The sequence below is a fragment of the Taudactylus pleione genome, unplaced genomic scaffold (genome assembly GCF_031769625.1).
Source record: "Taudactylus pleione unplaced genomic scaffold, aTauple2 ptg000136l, whole genome shotgun sequence".
Lineage (NCBI taxonomy): Eukaryota > Metazoa > Chordata > Amphibia > Anura > Myobatrachidae > Taudactylus > Taudactylus pleione.
In genome coordinates this window covers 4,487,824-4,510,465 of record NW_028284538.1, presented here as the reverse complement: position 1 = coordinate 4,510,465, position 22,642 = coordinate 4,487,824, and the positions used below count along the sequence as shown (strand labels likewise).

Sequence of the window (22,642 nt, the reverse complement as noted above, 5' to 3'; positions counted from 1 at the left end):
CCAATCAAAATCTGTCATTTTATAGGCTGTCCTAGAAAAAATACAGTTATTATTGTTATTCTATTATTATTATTGTTATTATCCTTATTTATATGGCACCACAAGGGGTCCACAGCGCCTTACAGAGTACATAAAAAGTAACAATATGAATAAAACAAACAAAGAGCCGCTGATGATTGGAACTCTCCACAGTGGGATCACGATATCAATCGGCTGATGGGTGACTATTGAGCATTTTTATCACCTTTAGGGGACATATGTCATATCATTAGCGGTATTGGATGGTAATTATATGTGCACTTGGACTCTAGTGACATATATCAGTGTGAACTTGTTGCTCTATTTTTTATTAGCACACTTCATACACCTGATGGAACCTGACTAGTTGTTATTGCTACAAGATATCTATTTAGCTACACTATATTCATTGTTGCAGGATCCTGATGATACAGGGGTCTATTTACTAAGCAGTGTTAGACGACAGAGTGAAAAGTGATAAGGTGCCAGCCAATCAGCTCCTGTCATCTCACAGGCTGTGTTTGAAAAATGACAGTTGGGAGCTGATTGGCTGGCATCTTATCACTTTTCACTCTGTCTCCTAACACTGCTTAGTAAATAGACCCCACAGTGTCCTAGCAGATTGATCTTTGTTGCACATTTTTCAAGGATCTAAGGCCCTGATTCAGAGCCGGACGCTCTGACCAGAGCGCTCGCTCTGAATCAGGGCCCACCTCCATTAATATGGAGCGTCCTCCTGGACGCTCGTATAGCTGTGGGTCACCACCCACAGCATATACGAGCGTGCAAAATGATGGTCGCGATGGTCTTGACCATCGCGACCATCGGAACTGCGAGTAAAAGCCTGCGGTTGAGTTTCTCAACCGCAAGGCCAGGAGTGATTTTGGCTCTATCAGAGCCAAAATCACTCCCACTGACATCACTAGTGATGTCAGTGGGGCCGGCTTCAGACGGTAGGCGTTCCCTTCGGAACGCCTCCGTCTGGCAGGCACGCCCACCAAAGGGGACGTGATGTCAGTCACCATTGACAGCACTCCCCCTTTGATGAGACACTTTCCTTCGCTCGTCGGGTCTCGCGCATGCGCAGTGGGGAACATCGACCCACTTGCGAGCGTACTGCCGCTCGCGAGTGGGTCTGAATGACCCCCTAAATCCATATCACTATCCATTTATTTGAGATCGTTGCTGCTTATGTGTATTGTGTGACATGTTTATTAGGTTGCAGGTCCATTGACCAGTTCTAGTCATTTTTGACATTGTTTTTATATATGTTTTTCTATAGGATTTCTATGTAATATTTTTTCTCTGTTTTAAAAGTGTTTATTTTTTATGTGTATGCAATAAACCTATATTGGGTATATTAAACAAGTCTCCTTGTCTATAATACTCTGCTCTGTATTATTGGTGGTGGATTTGTCTGGAACTAGCTGTGTGTTTGTCCACATGATTAAACAAATGGTATTACACTAGAGTATCTTTCAAATCATTTCTCTCCGTTGTATGTATTGCGTGATGAGAATATCAATTTGGAAATAAAAGAAAAGTGACAGTTACAGGCACAAGTTGAAGGAACTATCGTTTGGAATAAAATTAGATAAAGAGAAGTACCCTTATAATTCTTGTATTAAGACTTTGATATTTTAGTGTATGACTGTGCATAATTTTGGGATTGTATATTGGTCCTAGTTAGTAAGTTGCACCAATACCCAATTTTTGTTAATCTATGTCAATAATATAAAACTTGTCTGGTCACCAAGGAGCAAACACCCTCCAGATATTAAGGTGTTAGTTTAAACATATATATACATTCTAAACACTGTAATATAATCTATGATTAGCACTGTATGCAAGGATATTGTATGTAATCAGTGTCGGACTGGAGCATGAAGGGCCCACTGGGGGAATGCAGTGATAGGGGCCCATGCTTAAGGGGTGTGTCCAACCACCACAGACACTTGGCTAACCAATAGGCAAATCCTGGTGTAATTTTTATAGAAAGGAACCAAGCACCCATGTTGATAAGTGGTATTATGCCACAAGGTAACTGACAATCTAATAGAGTAACAATGTATCATTTTAGGTCTGGAACCTGACACCTAGATGAGGAGGGTTGGCCCTCAGGCAGTGGGGCCCACCGGGGATTTCCCCTGTACCCCTGTGGGCCAGTCCAACCCTGTATGTAATTAAATTGCACATTATTACTTCATTCCTTAGATTGTGGTGAACAAACATTTATACATACAAGTTTTTGCTGGCATCTTCTATAGTAGTTATAATAATAATTGTTGTTTCCATAATAATAACAGTAAAATGATGCTAGATCAATGCAATTTAGGATGAAGGCAACAAGGCTGAAAATTGTGCTAAAGATGTTCAATGAGAGGGATCCTTTAAGCTGTACAAAGAAAAAGGGAAAATCAATGTGTTACGTAAATATACATTACATTATTATTTGTCATAGCTTCAAGGGGCCTATTTATTATTAATTACATACATTTTGCCCCTATATTTTAGGGGTGAGCGGGTTCGGTTTTACTCGGATCTTTAAATGGCATTTTATTGGCTATCGCCTATCATGTGTTTTGGATAGCCAATATAATAAATCCGAATTTGCGGTAGAGTGGCGATAAGAACCGAGTAAATCCGAGTAAAACCGAGCCTGCACATCCCTACTATATTTATCATGTCTTTTTGAAACATATTACAGCAATAAGAAAATATATATATATATATATATATATATATATATATGTGTGTAAATAATAAAACTGATATATAGCGCATATTACCTTCCCTTGAAGAAGTCCAACAATTGGACGAAACGCGTTGGTGACTCCTGAATCCGCCTTCCATGAACTTACCTTTATTATCCAGATAAGCCATTCCCTATTTATTTCCTCTCTCCCCCGTTTTTATTCCTTTATGCTAACTGTTTTTTAACATCTGTCAGTGGCATTTTTTATTTCTATTGTATGTTGATGCCTTGTATATTCAGGGTTTTTTTTGTAATTAAATTTATATATATTTTTTAAGAATTGATTTTTACCATATTTATTACTATTGCACGTTATACACTTTACATTGCGATAATTGCACATTTTGTTTATATATTGATATTGTTTAGTATCATTTACACTTTGGTTGTGATTACTTAGCACAGTGCGCTATATATCAGTTTTATTATTTACACACTTTTTTCTTAACAAATCACCATTGTTAATATTTCTACTGATAAGCTGACACCCACACCTATGGGGAGTGCTTTGTTTTTTTCTTTTAAAAAAACTGATCATCTGAATGACGGGTTTTAACTCTAATTGAAGGAATCTCATTTCTCCTTGGCGCTATAATTTCTCATACATACATATATATATATATATATATATATATATATATTGTGATAGGATCACTGGTAAAGTGGTCTGTGGCAGGTACATTTGTCCCAGATTCCTGTCTTTTGTGTTTTAAACCCACAGGAGAAAGTCTGCAGTGAAGCAGGCTTTTTGAAAAGCTGGTTTGGGACCTGGGGGTTGTGGGTGAGAGGAGAGGGAGGGCTCCACCCACGGCCACTCCAGGTTTTGGTTCTCTTAGCCTGGTAACAGGCTTGATTGGGTTCCCACCTGAGAGTGGCCAATATAAGCCTAGTGTGTTGAGGGCTGATTGTCTCACCTGGGAGAGCAGACAGGGAGTTTGCTCAGAGACACTTGGAAAACCTATCTGTGAGTACTGTGCTGTGCTTTGTTGCTGGCGAGGGCATTAGGCCCTGCCAGGTTCTGGTAGTGAGGGAACTACCTGTGAAGTTAGTGCCCCGACAGGGCTAGGATTTTTGTTTATGTTTTCTTTATGTTTTCTGACATTGTACAATAAAGACTGGTGCCGACCAGCTTGTACTTGCATCCAGACTGGTGTGCTGCTTCCCTGCTGCTGTGTGTGTGTGTGTAAGGAAGGAGTCCTCTACCCAGGAGAGGGACCCCCTAACCTAACTGTGTCACAATATGGTGGAGAATGCGGGCACCCACACACACTGAAGTTGCAGCAAGAGGAAAACTTTCCGTTTAAAAATTAAAGGGACAGACACCCAATTTGTGAGTGTGGAAATAACGCTGTGTCCTTGGAGTCCCATAGAGGAGGCGTAAGCCCATGCTCAGAGAGGCAAGGTTCAGCTTCCAACCTACACCCCAGGACAAAATGGAGGACATTATTAAAGCCCTGCTCCAAGCTACAGCAGCTCAGCAGGAATCTACCAGAGCTCAGCAGGAATCTACCAGGGCTCAGCAGGAATCCACCAGGGTGCAACTGTTGGCCTTGGAGACAGCCCAGGGGCAACAACAGGTTGCCATCGAGGAAACCCGCCGGGCCTTAGCGGAAAACAGCCAGGCCATAAAAGAGGTGGTACAGCACCTGATCGCCCCGCCCAGAGATGTTGGTACTGGTCCTCCCACCACCACTCACTCCGTACGAGCCAGTCACTTCCTCCAGAAGATGACTTCGGGCGATGATGTGGAGGCCTATCTCACCGCGTTTGAAAGAACGGCCGAAAGGGAGAGTTGGCCCAAGGAGCAGTGGGCAAGTCTGGTGGCACCTTTTTTGTCTGGGGAGCCACAAAAGGCCTATTTTGACTTATGCCTGGCTAATGCCAAGGACTATAAAAAACTAAAACAGGAGATCCTAACTCGCTTGGGAGTCACCACCTTTGTTCATGCCCAACGGGTCCACCGCTGGGAGTTCCATATGGACAAGCCTCCACGTTCACAGATGCATGACCTCGTCCATCTGTCCTCAAAATGGCTACAGCCCGAGACGCTGACGGGACCACAGATCGTGGAAAGGGTCGTGATGGACCGGTACCTGCGATCATTACCGGCGACTCTGCGCAAGTGGGTGAGCCATGCAGACCCTAAGTCCGTGGACCAGTTGGTCGAGCTGGTGGAGAGGTATGTGGCGGCTGAGGAGCTGATGAGTATGGCCCACCGAGCCCCGATGGCGCACCGGCAAACTCCCACAGACACTGGTAAGACTGTTCCAGGGGAGAAGGGTGCTGGGCGGTGGAATGTACCTAAGACTGAGGGTGTAGAACCTGGAGACAGGCCTGCCAGGCCAGGAAGGTTCTTGCCCCGTAAACGACTAGACATTAATATGACTCAGTGTTTCCGATGTGGTGGCTTCGGCCATATTGCCGCTAATTGTGCACTTACAAGTGAACCTATGCAATGTGATACTGCTCATGTCTACCGCAGGGGGTCTTTCTTTGCACAGATAGCCTGTACGGCTGACCGGCAGGCTGTGACTGATAAGCACATGTGTGTACTCACTGTAGATGGCAACCGAGTAGAGGCACTGTTAGACTCTGGTAGCTTGGTGACACTTATAAAAGCTGAGCTGGTGAACCCCTTGCGGCGTGAGGGGAAAACTGTTGGTGTGACCTGCATACGTGGGGATACTCGATATTATGTTACTGCCGAGGTGAACATTGAGACACCATGTGGTTGTGCTATAGTTTCTGTAGGTTTGGTACATGGTCTGATGTATGATGCAATATTGGGGAGAGACTTTGCTCACTTCTGGAAGTTGTGGGAAAGCCGTTTTGTTCCAGAGGTGAACAACCCCGATCCATTTGAGAAGGTTGTCGATGTAGTGGAGGAGGGAGTTTCTTCTGAGTCAGAGTTATTCCCTTTTTCTACTATGATTGGCGAACTAGAGAATGCGGAGCGTGACGGTGGCCCGCCAACTGATGTGCCTCCCATTGAGGTGGGAAGTGTTGTTGGGCCAGGTGATCATCTGCCTGATTTAGAGGTCAGAAGAGAGGTCTTTGCCGTGGAGCAGTTGAATGACCCTACTTTGGTAAAAGCCAGGGAGAATGTAAAAGTAGTTGATGGTAAACCCAAAGACCCTGATAGTTCTTTGACCTATCCCCACATGGCAATGTTGCAGGATCTGTTATATCAGGTGACTAAGAAGGGGGAAGATGTTGTGGAACAACTAATAGTTCCCAAAGCCTACAGAAGAACAGTGTTGGATCTGGCCCATGGTCATATAACGGCAGGCCATCTAGGGGTAGAGAAAACCACTGAGCGAATAATGCAGAGGTTTTTCTGGCCCGGGCTTCATAAAGAGGTATCTGACTTTTGCGCATCCTGCCCTGAGTGTCAGTATCATGCTCCCAGGCCACATTTTAAGGGTCCACTAGTTGCATTGCCTATCATAGAGGTGCCGTTTGGAAGAATAGCGATGGATTTGGTTGGACCCTTAATGAAGTCTGCCAGGGGACACCAGTATATTCTGGTCATAATGGATTAAGCTACCAGGTACCCGGAAGCGATCCCGTTGCGCAATACATCAACAAAGACCATTGCCAGAGAGCTAGTTCATGTCTTTAGCAGGCTGGGTATACCTAAGGAGATACTAACTGACCAGGGTACACCGTTTATGTCCAAAGTCATGAAAGAGTTATGCCGCCTGTTCAAAATCGAACAGTTAAGAACTTCAGTTTATCACCCCCAAACCGATGGGCTGGTCGAGAGGTTTAACAAGACGTTAAAACACATGCTTAGGAAAGTGGTCGACAAGGAGGGTAGGGATTGGGACTACTTATTGCCGTATTTATTGTTGGCCATAAGAGAAGTTCCCCAGTCCTCCACCGGGTTTTCACCCTTCAACTTGTTGTATGGGAGACACCCAAGGGGGTTACTAGACACTGCCAAAGAGACATGGGAGGGGCAGTCTAGTCCTTACAAAACGGTGATTTAGTATGTTTCTCAAATGCAGGAGAGAATTGCTGCGGTAGTGCCGATAGTGAGAGAGCACCTGGAACAGGCTCAACAGGCACAGCAGAGGGTATACAACCGCAATGCTCGATTACGCAGCTTTGCTCCTGGGGACAGAGTGTTAGTATTGGTTCCCACTGTGGAAAATAAACTTTTGGCTAAATGGCAAGGGCCCTTTGAAATCTTAGAAAGAGTGGGGCAGGTCAATTACAAAGTTTACCAGCCAGGGAAAAGAAAGACGGAACAGATATACCATATAAATCTGTTAAAGCCCTGGAAAGATAGAACGGTACTGTCGGCCGTCCGAGACCCTCCAGTAAGTCCAGGGCCCTTAGTTCCCGAAGTGACAGTGGCAAAAACCCTTTCGGCAATTCAACAACAAGAGGTCAAGGAGTTTCTGATTAGAAATAGGGTGCTGTTCTCTGACGTACCTGGGAAAACCTCGGTCATTAAACATGACATCATCACTGACCCAGGGGTTAAAGTTAATCTAAAGCCCTATAGGTTACCAGAAGCACAAAGAGAATCGGTGTCGAAAGAAATTAAAAATATGCTAGAGTTAGAGGTTATTGAAGAATCACATAGTGAATGGTCAAGTCCCATTGTGTTGATTCCAAAGCCCGATGGGAGTGTGCGTTTCTGCAATGACTTCCGAAAGTTGAACAGTGTTTCAAAATTCGATGCCTACCCGATGCCAAGAGTGGATGAACTGATTGAGAGACTAGGGACGGCAAGGTATTTAACCACTCTTGACCTAACCAAAGGGTATTGGCAAGTACCGTTAACCGAGAGCGCCAAACAAAAGACAGCTTTTTCTGCGCCAGAGGGCTTGTTTCAGTACAAGATGTTGCCCTTCGGGCTACATGGGGCACCTGCTACCTTCCAAAGAATGATGGACAGGATTCTAAGGCCCCATAGACGGTATGAGGCTGCTTATCTGGATGACGTGGTCGTTCATAGTCCTGATTGGCAGTCTCACTTACCCAGGGTACAAGCAGTGTTGGACTCCATCTATAAGGCAGGTTTGACAGCAAACCCAAAAAAGTGTTGTCTAGGCATGGAGGAAGTAAAATATCTGGGATACACCATTGGCAGAGGCCTGATAAAGCCTCAGCTCAATAAGGTTGATGCCATACAAAACTGGCCACGGCCTCTGAATAAGAAGCAGGTGAGAGCCTTCTTGGGAATTACGGGGTACTACAGGAGGTTTATACCCAACTTTGCCACCATGGCAGTCCCACTGACTGACCTGACCAAAGGCAAACAAAAAGTCATGGTAGAATGGAGTCCTGAGGCAGAGAAAGCTTTTCAGGAGTTGAAAGTAGCGTTGTGTTCCCAACCAGTCCTGATGACTCCTAATTTTGAATGGGAATTCATAGTACAAACCGATGCATCAGAAGTAGGTATAGGAGCGGTCCTGTCCCAGAACAAAGAGGGTGAGGAACACCCTATTTTCTATCTTAGCAGAAAGTTGAATGTACATGAGAGAAACTATGCCACAGTGGAGAAGGAGGCGTTGGCCATAAAGTGGGCGTTAGAGGCTCTCAGGTACTACTTGGTCGGAAGAAAGTTCAAATTGATCACTGACCATGCCCCTCTGAAGTGGATGTCTGAAAATAAGGACAGTAATGCGAGAATTACAAGATGGTTCTTGGCGTTACAAACTTTAAAATTTTCAGTGGAACACAAGGCCAGGAAGCCAGCTGGCCAATGCTGATGCGTTGTCACGCGTTCATTGTTTGGGGGCTTCAGTTGTTCTGCCCCACAGGTCGAAACAAAGGGGGGGATATGTGATAGGATCACTGGTAAAGTGGTCTGTGGCAGGTACATTTGTCCCAGATTCCTGTCTTTTGTGTTTTAAACCCACAGGAGAAAGTCTGCAGTGAAGCAGGCTTGAGTCTTGGCTTTTTGAAAAGCCGGTTTGGGACCTGGGGGTTGTGGGTGAGAGGAGAGGGAGGGCTCCACCCACGGCCACTCCAGGTTTTGGTTCTCTTAGCCTGGTAACAGGCTTGATTGGGTTCCCACCTGAGAGTGGCCAATATAAGCCTAGTGTGTTGAGGGCTGATTGTCTCACCTGGGAGAGCAGACAGGGAGTTTGCTCAGAGACACTTGGAAAACCTATCTGTGAGTACTGTGCTGTGCTTTGTTGCTGGCGAGGGCATTAGGCCCTGCCAGGTTCTGGTAGTGAGGGAACTACCTGTGAAGTTAGTGCCCCGACAGGGCTAGGATTTTTGTTTATGTTTTCTTTATGTTTTCTGACATTGTACAATAAAGACTGGCGCCGACCAGCTTGTACTTGCATCCAGACTGGTGTGCTGCTTCCCTGCTGCTGTGTGTGTGTGTAAGGAAGGAGTCCTCTACCCAGGAGAGGGACCCCCTAACCTAACTGTGTCACAATATATATATATATATATATATATTTATCAGGGCAATTTAGCAATATTTTATTGCAGGGACTCTTACAGGGGTTCAGACCTGGCAGAGTCTCCGCACATGCACAACCATAATCTGTCTGATCCCTCTCTGAAAATAATGTGGAAAATGTAGTCTAGACTACAATGGGATGACACCATCTAAAGCAGGGGTCTTCAATTTGTGACCCGCGGAGCCATCGCCCGTGTCCCGCCGATGGTTACTGTAGTGCAGACCGCAGTAAGTGCAGTCTGCACTACAGACAGAAACAAACACACTGCCGCCGGCGCCACGTGTGTGTTTGCCTGCACTGCTGGGGGGACGTGCTACTACTGGGGGCACTGCATGGGGGGGCCAATACTGGGGATACTGCATTGGGGGGGAATACTACTGGGGGCACTGCATTGGGGGACCACTCCTGGGGGCAGTGCATTGGGGACCACTACTGAGGGCACTGCATCAGGGGGGATCACTACTTGGGGCACTACTGGGGGTTCCATTACTGGAGGCACTGCATTGGGGGACCACTACTGAGGGCACTGTATAGGAGGACTACTATTGAGGGCACTATATAAAGGGCAATACTGGGGCACTGCATAGGGGGGCCACTACTGAGGGCACTGCATAGGGGGGACCACTACTGGGGGCACTATATAAGGGGCAATGCATATGGGGGACCACTACTGGGGGTACTGCATTGGGGGGTACTGCATTGGGGGACCACTACTGGGGGTACTGCATCGGGGGACCACTACTGGGGGCACTACTGGGGGGTTCCACTACTGGGGCCACTACATTGGGGGACCACTACTTGGGGCACTACCGGGGGGTTCCACTACTGGTGGCACTGCATCGGGGTACCACTACTAAGGGCACTGTATAGGGGGGAATACTATTGAGGGCACTATATAAAGGGCACTACTGGGGGCACTGCATAGGGGAGACCACTACTGAGGGCACTGAATAGGGAGGACCACTACAGGGGGCACTATATAAGGGGCACTGCATAGGGAGGACCACTACTGGGGGCACTGAATTGGGAGGACCACTACAGGGGGCACTGTATCAGGGGCACTGCATAGGGGGCATCACAACTGGGGGCCTGCATAAGGGGGACCATTACTGGGGGCACTGTATAAGGGGGACTACTACTGGGGGCATTATATAAGGGGCACTGCATAGGGGGGACTACTACGTGGGGCACTACTGGAGGCACTGCATAGGGGTGGACTACTATTGGGGGCAGAGCAGGGGGGGACTACTACTTGGGGCACTGCATAATGGGGACCACTACTGAGGCCACTGCATAGGGGGGACCACTACTGGGGGCACTGCATAAGGGTCACTACTGAGGGCACTGCAGAGGGGAGCAGTTATGGGACATAATTAAAATTGTAGGAGGGGCAGTTATGGTTTATAATTGTGTGAGGAGGGGGCAGAGTTTAAATACCGCAGTATAGCTTAGTGGCCCTCGGCTTCGTTGAATATTTTAATGTGACCCAGACTGCCTTAGAGGTTGAAGACCCCTGATCTAAAGTGTTTCATCATGCAGGACTTCATCAGTGGATGCCCTGGCAACAAGTACTCAGTTCTTTTATATTTCTGATGAAATTGTATGTATAAGTGAGTGAGATATATTTTAATTATTTTAAATAGTACTATGAGATGGCCCCCATTGCTACCTCTTCATCATGCATTTTCTTGAGAGTTATAAAATCTTGGAGAGATATAGGGGGAGATGTACTGTATGATGGGGCGGCTAATGGGCGGATAATGCTTGGATCTGATTTGTGAAGCAGGTCCAAGTAATTGGTTTGTGAAAATTATGTTTTAAACTTGCTGTTAGTTTAAAAAACTGTTTGGAGGCCTTCATCACGCCTCACTGCCTAAAGTACAACTTCCCAAAAGCTGCTCTTTTTGCTGAGTCAGCTTTTTGGAAAAGTGATACTTTTTCCCATTATAACTGCCATGCCCTATGGATTTACTCGCTGCTATCTGTGTCTGTACGCCCCCATACCACAGCCAACAATGTCTGTGACCCCCACTGCTGTGTGTAAATGCCCCCTCCCCTGTGCCAACTCTCCTGCCGCTGCTGTGTGGCCCTCCCAGGTGTCCACTCTGTCAGCCACTTGCCCCGTGTCCTCTCTCCTCCCCTGATGCTGTATCCCATAAGCTTTCCCCAATGTTGGCTCTGTACTCACTCCCCCCCCCCCTCCACCACTGCTGTGTCCCTTAGCTTCCCCTAGTGTCAGGTCTATCCTCACCCCCCCACCCCCATTGTCCCCTTCCCAGATTATCCTCCTCTCTGCTTCAACTCATCTGTCTTCATCTGTCTTCTCTCTTCCCAGAGCGGCGCAGTGGGTGGGAGGAGACTCGCAGGCAGCCAGGTGAGTCTCTCACAGGTCTGCAGTGTCCCAGAGCTCTCAGCTACTGGGGCTCTGCAGTGCCGACACAGCAGGGAGGGATTTGAATAGATTCCTCTGCTGGCTGCAGTGGCTACCTTGTAAATCTTCACAGGCTGCTGTGTAAACAGCAGCCTATGAAGATTATCAGGGGCTGAATGGCATCTCAGGATGGAGTTCAGTAACATCATCAAGTTCAGCGGAAAAAAAATAAAAACTTTTTCTGAACTTGATAAATGGCCCTCATAATTATTTTATACAAAGTGTTAATTTTCACATGCTTTTGTATAAATTAAGTGATGACGAATAGACTCCTCAGTCTGTTCCAATATCTAAACAATTTTGAGTAAGACTTTCGGCATGGCCAAGTAGCCCAGACCTGGCCAACCAAAAGAAGATATTTGAAGCCACAGTCTAAAAGGGGATGTAGATATGAGATGCCGGTCTCAATACCGACATCCGAATCCCAACAAGGGACTTAATATAGGCGTCAAAATACAGATGCCTATATTAATCATAACGCAACGCCGAAGGATGCCAGACCAAACGAGGTAAGTCCGGGGCGCCCTTAGCGTTAGCCGCGGGGGGAGGGTTAGTGTTAGGGAGCATAGCAGGGTTAGGTTTTGGGGGGAAGGTTAGGTTTAGGCACCCCCCCGGGAGGGTTAGATTTAGGGTGCGGTAAAGGGGTGTTAGGCATCCCCGGTGTAGGTTAGGGTTAGGCACCACTAAGGGAGAGTTAGGGTTAGGGGAGGAGAGGGGAAGGGATAGGGTCATTACCTGCCCTGACGGGATCATCTCGCTTTGGGATGTCGGCATCAGGATATGAGCCGCCGGGACTTCATAGTTCATACAATGTAAAAGGACGCATTGTCACAGGCATTTTTAAAGCTATTGGTAAACAGTTGACAGATTCATTTAACTCACCAAGCAGATGTTGGGCTTACACTGAGCTGCAATTGTCAGAGCTCCTGCAATTATGTACTGCAAAAAAATAATAATTATATATAATATAAATCATAGATTATGTACAACCTTCTAAACAGATGGAGACATTTCCCATAGCAACTAATCAGTTTCTACTTATCATTTTATAGACTATACTAGATAAATGATAGCTAGAAGCTAATTGGTTGCTATCGACAACTTCTCTTGTCCTCTTAAAAGGTTTGATACATCTTCCTATATCACATATTGTCTATTTCAAACACACTTAGGTGTTTGCACATAGAGATGTGTGTGGATCCCCATGTTTTGGTATTGGTTTTGCCAAAACCACTATCAAAGATTTTGTTCTTGTTTTTGGTAAAATCACCCTCAAGTGTATTGTTTTTTTAAGTTTTAGTTTTGAATTTCTTTAAAAATATATAAAAAAACCGCTAAAATCATGTAACTTGGACCTGTTTTTTGTTGGTTTTGGATCTGTATTTCCTTCGTGTTTTGGATCTGGATCTGTATTCTTTTCTAAAAGATCATAAAAAACGTCTCAAATCACATAATTTGGTCCTGTTTTTAATTTCTACAGTAATATTAACCTCAATAATAACAATTTCCAGTCATTTCCAGTTAATTTTGACCACCTCACAGCTCACAATATTGACTTAATTCAGTTTAGGCTAAAAAATTGCATCGAGATAGCTGGCTAACTAAGCTATGCGACAGCAGTGGGCATCACAAACAAATTCAATATGAAATACCAGCGGCTGTTCAAATCCCAACAGGAGAAGCCCGACAGGAAGAGATCCCGATTCTGGCTGGTAAGTACCCTTAACCCCCTTACCCTAACCCTCCCATAGGGGTGCCTAACCCTAAAACTCCCAGGGCTGTACCTAACCCTAAGTCCCTCCCAGGGGTGCCTAAACCTAAACCCCCCTTCCTGCACCCTAATCCTAACCCTCCTGGGGGAGAGCCTAACCTACCCCCAGGGGTGCATGACCCTAACCACCCCCTCAAAACCTAACCCTACTACAGTCCCAAAACCTACCCCCCCGCCATGGCTAACGCTAAGGACGTCCTTAATTTACATTGTTCGGGCTGCTGTCCTTCGTTATTCTGGCACCGGGATTAAGATAGGCATCAGTATTTTGACACCTATCTTAAGTCCGCCGTCGGGCTTCTCCTGTCGGGATATAGACCAGTGGCATTTAGTCCGCTATTCTATAAACTGCATCCCATCACAAACATGTGGCAGTTCAGCTTCCAAAATGGGACATCTAGAAAACAGAGTTGCACTGCAGTAGCAGACACAATAGCATTTTAATAAACTATATGACCTCATAGGAAGTTAAAACCAAGAATGTGTTCATTAATCAAGATTGTTTATGGAGTAGTTGAAGACAGGAAAAGGACGGAAGGATTGATTAGTTTGTAAATGTATTTATTTACATTTTTTATTCTGAAGAAAATTTATGAGGGAGAATCAATGTAGGATCAAGTTTTTCAATTCTGAAAGACATCCTTGATCTGGAGGAGTTTTGGTATTCGCGCGTGCATACAGTAATTTGTCAGAAGATATTATGCAGTGTCTGTACCATCAAACAGAGGGCCTGATTCAGAAGCGTACGCTATTTGCGGACGGTCGTTCCAAAAAAAGGGCCGGCTATTTAAATTGAGCGCTCGCTTTTTGCGGTTTGTTGACGCCTCTATGTGAGTGAGCGAACGAAAAATGCGCTCACTATTTTGTAAAGACGCCCCTTTGCCGTTCGCATCACACGTCATCTCCGGTATTTATTAGATTAATCGGGTACATTGAAAGGCATCAGAACTGCTCGCAGTGCTTGTGGTAGGTTTTTCCTACCGCAATCACTGCGAGCAGATCAGGCTAAAAGACAACCAAGTGACGTGGTCGATGACGCTCCTTTACTAATTATGCACTCCCATTAAATGCCCTTTTTACCGTTAGGCATGCCTGCATTCGGATCTCCACTCCCCCATTTTCAAGCACCTTTCCCTGTTACCACCCACAAACGGTACATTCTGTCAATCAAATTAGCAGCCCCTCGCTGTTTTACAAGCGCACGATTCCAACCGCAATGACTGGTTTGCACATGTGCATTACGACCCATATGCATGCGCAGTTGTGCAAACATCGCTCATAGCGAACGAGCAGCCGCTTACGAGCGGCTCTGAATCAGGCCCAGAGACTCTTCAGGGGGATATGGGAGCAGGCTTGCTGAAGTCCACTTGTGCCCAAACCTATGTGAACCAACCACCTAAAACCTGATCACCTGAGTGTCAACTGCAGAGAAGCTTTCGCTAACACATTGAGGGCAGCCATTTTGTGCCACATCCTGATTAAATATTGATGCAACCCATATAAACTGTATATTTTTTTCATCTAATCGAAATGTGGTGGCCTTGCTTGTGGAGTTGCTGCTAAATTGTACACACTGTCAATAGCTTTGTGCTCAGGGAGGTTATTGGGGATAATGGGACCAAGACTTCCTGTTTACATCAGAGGAAAGCAGCCTGTAGCTCTCTGGCTGAACTACAACTCCCAGTATCCATGATGTTTGCTGGGCCTACTGGAAAGTTATTTGTCAACAATGGGTGGCATGCCTCAAGTTACCTCAGCCTGCTTTACGCACAGTATGTACAATGTATATAAGTATGAATGTGACCAATACACACAACTAATTTTTGTATTTACTGTATTCGCACTTTATTGCACCCATCCTGGCAGGAAGATGCACTTTGCTGCTGCTCATATTTATGGTCTCTCGCATGACACCCATCATTTACATTATCCAGTTATTTTGCTTAGAATCATATATATATACATACAAAAGGGGCAGGCATTTATTGAGCTGAATCGTTATTTATAAAAAAAAAAAAACATCAATTTACCAGGGTCCTGGGGCAACTGGTTGGGGAAGCAATTAAAAAAATGTGTAAATTTGAAAATCTGCCATGTTTTGCCCACCCAATCAACTTAAAAAATGAAAGGGGCATACTGGGGATGCTGTCTATAGCCATAACAATTTCTGGACATTTTTGGGATTCATCAACCACATGTAGAAACTTTCATCGGCTTTGGCAGTGTGACTTCCAATGTGACACATCTAGGAAAATAGAGTGGCACTGCAGTGGCAGACAGGATGGCAGTTTAATAAACAATAAAAAATTTTGTCATCTATGCAAAAAGACAGTCAGCAATGCCCTGAACAGTGCATAATGCAAAGAAAAGAGTTGCAAGATGGAATTGTCCTTGGGCTCTTCCACCCACCCTTATGTTATATATAAATAGGACATGTACAGTTTAACAAATCAATCACTTCAGCAACAGAGACTGCCAATTGTGGCTGAAGTGATTGGTTTGTTTGGGCCCCCACAAAACAAACTACCAATGGGCAGCTGACATTGCTGGCAATGATCTCTACATACACAGACTGGCTCTACAGAGGCAAGATGTTGTCGCCATCATCATCCAATTCCTAACCTTCATCAGTGTGTACATCATCTTCACACAATATTAATTCATCCCCACTGGAATTATTATTATTATTATTATTTATTTATATGGCGCCACAAGTGTTCCGCAGCGCCTTACACAGTACATAAACAAGTTGTAGACAAGCGACTTACAGAACAATACAATACAGGACCAGGACATGGATAATATATATTGCAACATTAGCAACCATAACACCTAGATAAGCAACAGAGCATAAGCAACCAAGTGTTAGGTCCCCTAGTGGTGAGTAAAAAGTAGATGAAACTAAAGTAGGGAGAAGTACAAGAGGGTAGAGGGCCCTGCTCGTAAGAGCTTACATTCTAAAAATCCAACATTACAGGTGCCTCTTCATTTTTTATACTTAATTGGCGGTAAAGGTCTTCCTCATTGATTTTGTAGTTCATTTTGAGGAACATGATCTTTTCCATATTTTGAGGAAGTAGCTTTCTATGCTGATCACTGACAAGGTTCCCAGCTGTTCTAAAAACTATTTCTCTTTACACACTGGGGGATGGGCAGCTCAAGTACAGATGTGTCCTGCTACGTCTTTGCCAATCGCACCACAAACATGCGCACGCATCGCACCATGAAATTACCTAAAGGAGCATATGCTACGGTACGCTATGGCACGCACTGCAATCACACCATGTAAACCTATGGAGTCATGGGTGTGAATGCAGTGTGCATATCCTCTGTTGGGTGTATGCATCGCACCAGCGTGGTGCAATTTGCGGCGTACGCAACAAAGATACAAGAGGACATATCTGTAGAGCAAAGCCAGTTTGTGAAAGGGCCTCCAAACTGTCTAACTATCTGGGTTAACTATCTAAAACCCACTGCATTAATTGCAGATATTGGATGCACATATAATACCAGCATAGATGCTATGGCGGCAGTAATCTGTTATGCAATTGGGTGACTGCTGTCATATTTGCTCGCCCTTGCATAGGATTTTTAATGATCATTTGTTTTTTTTTCTTAGTTCCCTTCTGAGATGAAGATCTTCTCCCAGCAGCAGCAGTAGCAGGCATAGCGCTTAAGGAATCTTCTGAGGAATCCTCGAAAGAGGGGGACTCCATTAGCCTTACCAAATTGGATGTAGGGCTACTTCCGATCACGATTGAGGATATTGTTGACAAAGGAGTTGGTGGTGGAGATATCAGGTACTTGGATCTAGCAGAGAGAAGGGAGCTAGCTGATGCTGGACTGCTTGTTGTTACTTTATTAGCCAAAGTTTCTGAATTTGGCAAAAACTTTGATGAAAGCACTGCAGATGACATAACAGGGAGGATGCTCCTAGATGGTTAAGGTCCCTACCTCTGCTTACTCTGGCTTTACAAATGCTATGGATGGATTGACAATTGTTGTCTGGATTTGGGTAGAAAGAATTCCACACATAAGAGGTGGATTTTATTGTCTTATGCCCAGGCATGCCAATGGGCTTTTTCTTATCATGGGCAACAACTGTTTCCACTGGTTTCTAATTTACACAAACAACATCCTCATCATCAACATCCTCATCATCAACTTCCTTATTAGCGTCAACAACACAAATATCCTCCTCATCCTGTTGCGCTTCCACTGCAGCATCCTCAATTTCTGTCAGCATGTTGACTTGTGCTGCTCATCCCCACATTTGCAGAGAATAGTGGAAGAAGGCTCTTCTTCGAGTACAGTACTGGAGAGGTCAAGCTCACACATTGCACCTGCAAACACACTTAGACTTTCCTCAGGGCTTTGTGCTGTTTCTGAGCAAACAGTTGGTTCCTGTGCCTTTAGAGGTTTTCATTTATTGACACCTCTTCTAGATTGAGAAGATCTTACATCTTCATAAGAAGCAGAAGAGCACACCTCACTGACAGTTGCAGAGCCACCACTCATAAATAAAGGCCAAGGCCTTAGCCTTTCCTTGCCACTTTGCGTGGTGAATGGCATATTGGCAATTTTATGTTTTTCTGCCGCAAACTTTGATGTTTTTTTCTTTACCACTGTAAAATATTGGTTATTTCATTTTAGGTGCCCTGAATTAAACCCACACTGCCCCTGGACATCGGCATTTCATAACGTTGAAGAACTAGTATCATCATGACAGGTGGCAGCAGCTGCATCAAAAGTCTTTGATTGTTGCTCCTGCTCTTCTCTTCTAAACTGATCGTTATCCATTTTTAAATTCACAGCTCAGCTCACAGTGTGGTGATTCAAAGGGTTTTGTGGTACATGAACAAGCTCACTGTGGTACAGCACACAGAATAGTACAAGTAACAGTAAAACAAAATATATTTTTTAAACTTTATTTTATACCTTTTTTTAACTGACACTGCTTGGAGTCGCAGTGCTTATGCAAAGTTACTGAACATAGTGGGCTATGGCCTGAGTAGTCACAGCAGCACCAGTTTGTGACATGACAGGGAGTGGTTGGACACAGCCACTGGATGATATATCCCTATATGGATATGTAGATGTTAACACCAACGTGATAACTCACCTAATCTAGGTGAGTGATGTTCACTAAAAGGTATCTTTACTCTTCCTCAGAACTGCCAACCATGGCTTTTTGAACCCCTAGTACAGGTCTTGACTTTACACTGAAGATATCTTAAATATTCACTTGGATGGAGCCGGTATGTTTACCAACCTTGGGTCAAGACCTCCGAATATACAAACATACAAGGAATGCTCCTCATAGTGGTTAAAAGTATACAAATAATTATTTTACAGTATTACAAAATTTAAAACAACAACAGCAGGATTACTTCATACCATTAAGAGCCTTCTGAGAATGACACACATATGAATGAGTTGTGATGGCAAAAAAACACCCGGGTACACCACTTCCGCTTCACTATGTGGACCTTCACAGGATCTCTGATGGTCATCAACAGGGCATGCACCTCCTCCACAGATGCATATCAAACGCTAGTCCTTTGTCAAGGTGTATGGGAGGCATGCCCCAGGAGACATATTTATACTCCTAGTAGATCATGTGATGTTACATCTCATTTGCATCTTACTTAACTTTCAGTTTGTTAAGTTTGTCTAACTCCATACAAAATGCGTATCTTCATATACATATGATGTTATAACATATGAAAATTGTATACAAAAGAGAGTATTTAAGTCAAAATATTAATAATAATGCACAAATCCTCTTAATTCAGAACACCTGTAGGCACCCCAAAACCCAAAATGGATGTCTCTGTTCCATTCTAAGTCCTTTTATGGAAACTGATTATAGTCTGTTTTGTCCTTCCCAGAGTTTACACCATATTAACCTCCATGTTAGGTATCGCTGATTTATTTGCCTCTTTGGAACCTGGTGATAACGTCAATGCCACTGTAGGAACGAGGGTTAAGATGATCACCGGAGGCCGCGAGATTGGACAAAATGCCGCCTCCTTCGGTTGTGGCTCTAAACCTACTTCAGGAGCGGAAATTTGATACGCATATTAGGGGTATTGGTGGAACGCAGAAAACCAGAAGTTCCTTGTTCTTCTAACTGTAATTGGAACTTCCATATCTATTGATGTTAATAGTGTTTGTTGGTATATTCCACCTTGAAATGTTCATATTTCATGTGATCCATATTAAACATGAAAGGCAAAATAGAAAGGTATAACTAGTTGGCATAATAAAACCTTTAAAATATAATAAAAATACATCAAATAACCTATTAAACTTATATTATATATCTAATACTTAATCTCAGGTAAGTATATCATATAAACAAGAGAACATTAAGGCTTTAAAACATATATCAATAATAAAAAATGTATTATACATGACCTATAAGAATCTTTCAACAAATATTACATAAAAACTTCATAAGATCATTGCAGGGTAAGTATTTCTCAATAATAAAATAAATAGAGTTTGGGGAAGGGATTTTCTCCTAACCCCACAACAAGAATAGAAAAGGATTTGGATAACTTCTACCCTTATATACTAATAAAGGGGCCTTTAATGATAAAGAAAAACTATACATGAAGATAGAAAAGCCTACCATCCCCTTACTGTATATCTTGCCGAAAATTCATAAAAACATAGATGCACCGCCAGGACGTTACATAGTAGCAGGCATGAATTCAATCACATCAAATCTCTCACACTTTTTAGATCATTTACTACAACCTGTAGTTATCAAAACTAGATCATATCTAAAGGACAAAATCTCAATACTAAAACAACTGCCCTCTATCAACTGGGAACCAGACTTCTGGTTAATTACAGTGGATGTACAATTATTCAACATCATAAAAGTATAGTGGGAGCTAAATATTATTAGATAAAGAAGATATGTCTGAAAAATTTAAGAAATTCATTTTGGACAGCATTTTATTCATATTGAATAACAATTTTTTGTGGTTCTTAGACTCCTTCTATTTACTGATAGGAACTGCCATGGGCACCAGACTGGCCCCAAGCTATGCCAACCTCTTCATGGCCCATTGGGAGAATACGGCAGTCTGGAACAGGCATGGTTTTGGGGACAGTCTGGTGTCCTGGGTACAATACATCTACAAAGTATTTTTTATTTGGAGGGGCAGTAGAGCTTCCCTTGCAAATTTCTGTAACCGTCTAAATGACAATTCCAACAACAATAATTTAACATTCAATATAAGTGAACATGCAGTCCATTTTTTAGACCTCACTATTTTTATTGAAGATGATGATATCAGAATGAGAAATTATATGAAACCCACAGATTGTAATTCCTTCATAAGTTATGAAAGTAATTATCACAAAAACTGGTTAGGTGGCATCCCTAAAGGACAGTTCCACCGTATCAGAAAGAACTGCATGAACATAGATGATTCCTATGTTCAATCCAAATTTTAAAAAATAAGTTTGTCTCAAAGGGGTATGAAGCCAATCAAATTTAAAAAACAAGATTGTTGGTGGGAACAAAAGACAGAGGGGAGATTCTAGAGGGGAAAAAGAACACTACATTAACTAAGAACCTAATATTGAGTTTAGCATTTAGCACACGGTATCATGGATAACATAAGGCTGTAGAGGGTATAATTTAGTAACATTGTAACATTTTAAATCATAACCCATGTTACAGAACCTCATAGGTGAAAAACCACAATTCCTTTACTGTAAAGCTAGGAATCTAAAAGATCAATTAGTGAAGAGTGTGGTGACTGGCCCTAACTCTATAAAAACTATAAACTTGAAAGTTTTTTTCTGATGTGGGTCCTGCACGATGTGCAAATATTGTAAAAGACCCATGAGCAATATGACAGAGTATAAATCTACTTCACCTGGTACGATATACTATATCTTCGATTTTATTACATGCCATTCAAAAACTTGCATATATTTACTGGAATGCTCTTGTAGCAAACAGCATATTGGCAAGACAACTAGAATGTTGAAGATTAGACTAGGAGAACATTATAGGAACATAAAAAAGGGTTAGAGACGCATAATGTTTCATTTCATTTCAAAAGAGAACATAATTGTATGTTAGAAGATCTTGTCTCTTTCTGTGGTATTAAAGTTAAAGGGGGAACTTGCTAGAACTGAAATGAGGATCATTTTTGAACTTCGCACTTTGGCCCCTTTGGGCTTATATGTTGATATTGAGACCAAATGGTTTCTCTTATTTTTTTTATTATTAAAGAATACCTACCCTGCAATGATCTTATGAAGTTTCATGTAATATTTATGTTGAAGGATTCTTATAGGTCATGTATAATAGATTTTTATTATTGATATATATATATTTTAAATAACTAATGGTCTCTTGTTGATATGATATACTTACCTGAGATTATTTAAGTATTAGATATATATACAGTTTAATAGGTTATTTTATGTATTTTTATTATATATTAAAGGTTTTATTATACCGACTATTTATACCTTTCTATTTTGCCTTTCATGTTTAATATGAATCACATGCCAAATATGAATAGTTCAAGGTAGAATAGACCAACAAACGCTATTAACATCCATAGATATGGAAGTCCCCGTTACAGTTAGAAGAACAAGGAACTTCCGGTTCTCTGAGTTTCACCAATACCAACAATATGCATCTCAAAGTTCCGCTCTGGAAGTAGGTTTAGAGACACAACTGGAGGAGGTGGCATTTTGTCCAATCTCACAGCCTCTAGTGAGCATCTCAAGCCTCATTCCTACAGTGGCATTGATGTCATCATCTGGCGCCAAAGAGGCGAACAAGTCATCGTTCCACCCAATCTCATGGACTTCAGTGAGCATCTCAAGCCTCATTCCTACAGTGGCATTGATGTCATCACCAGGTTCCAAAGAGGCGAATAGGTCAGCGATACCGAACACGGAAGTTAATATGATGTAAACTCCGGGAAGGACAAAACGGACTATAATCTATTTCCTTAAAAGGACTTAGAATGGAACAGAGACATCTGTTCCGGGTTTTGGGGTGCTTACAGGTGTTTTGCATTAAGAGGATATGTGCATTTTTTTTTTATATTTTGACTTAAATACTCTCTTGAGTATACAATTTTCATATGTTATAGCATCATATGTATATGAAGATACGCATTTTGTATGGAGTTAGACAAACTGAACAAACTGAAGGTTAAGTAAGATGCAAATGAGATATAAGATCA

The 22,642-nt window shown here is 43.1% G+C and overlaps 1 protein-coding gene across 1 annotated transcript in view; it reads right to left on the bottom strand.

Annotated features, from left to right (window-relative positions):
- Nucleotides 1-22,642, bottom strand: part of LOC148522929 (uncharacterized) — a 107,847-nt gene that overhangs the window by 6,006 nt on the left and 79,199 nt on the right. Inside the window, exons 4-5 of the mRNA XM_088473569.1 lie at nucleotides 12,521-12,577; nucleotides 2,261-2,413 (exon numbers count right to left, since the gene is read on the bottom strand). Of these exons, the coding sequence (XP_088329695.1) occupies nucleotides 2,261-2,413; nucleotides 12,521-12,577 (210 nt within the window). The remainder of the gene's footprint in view (nucleotides 1-2,260; nucleotides 2,414-12,520; nucleotides 12,578-22,642) is intronic.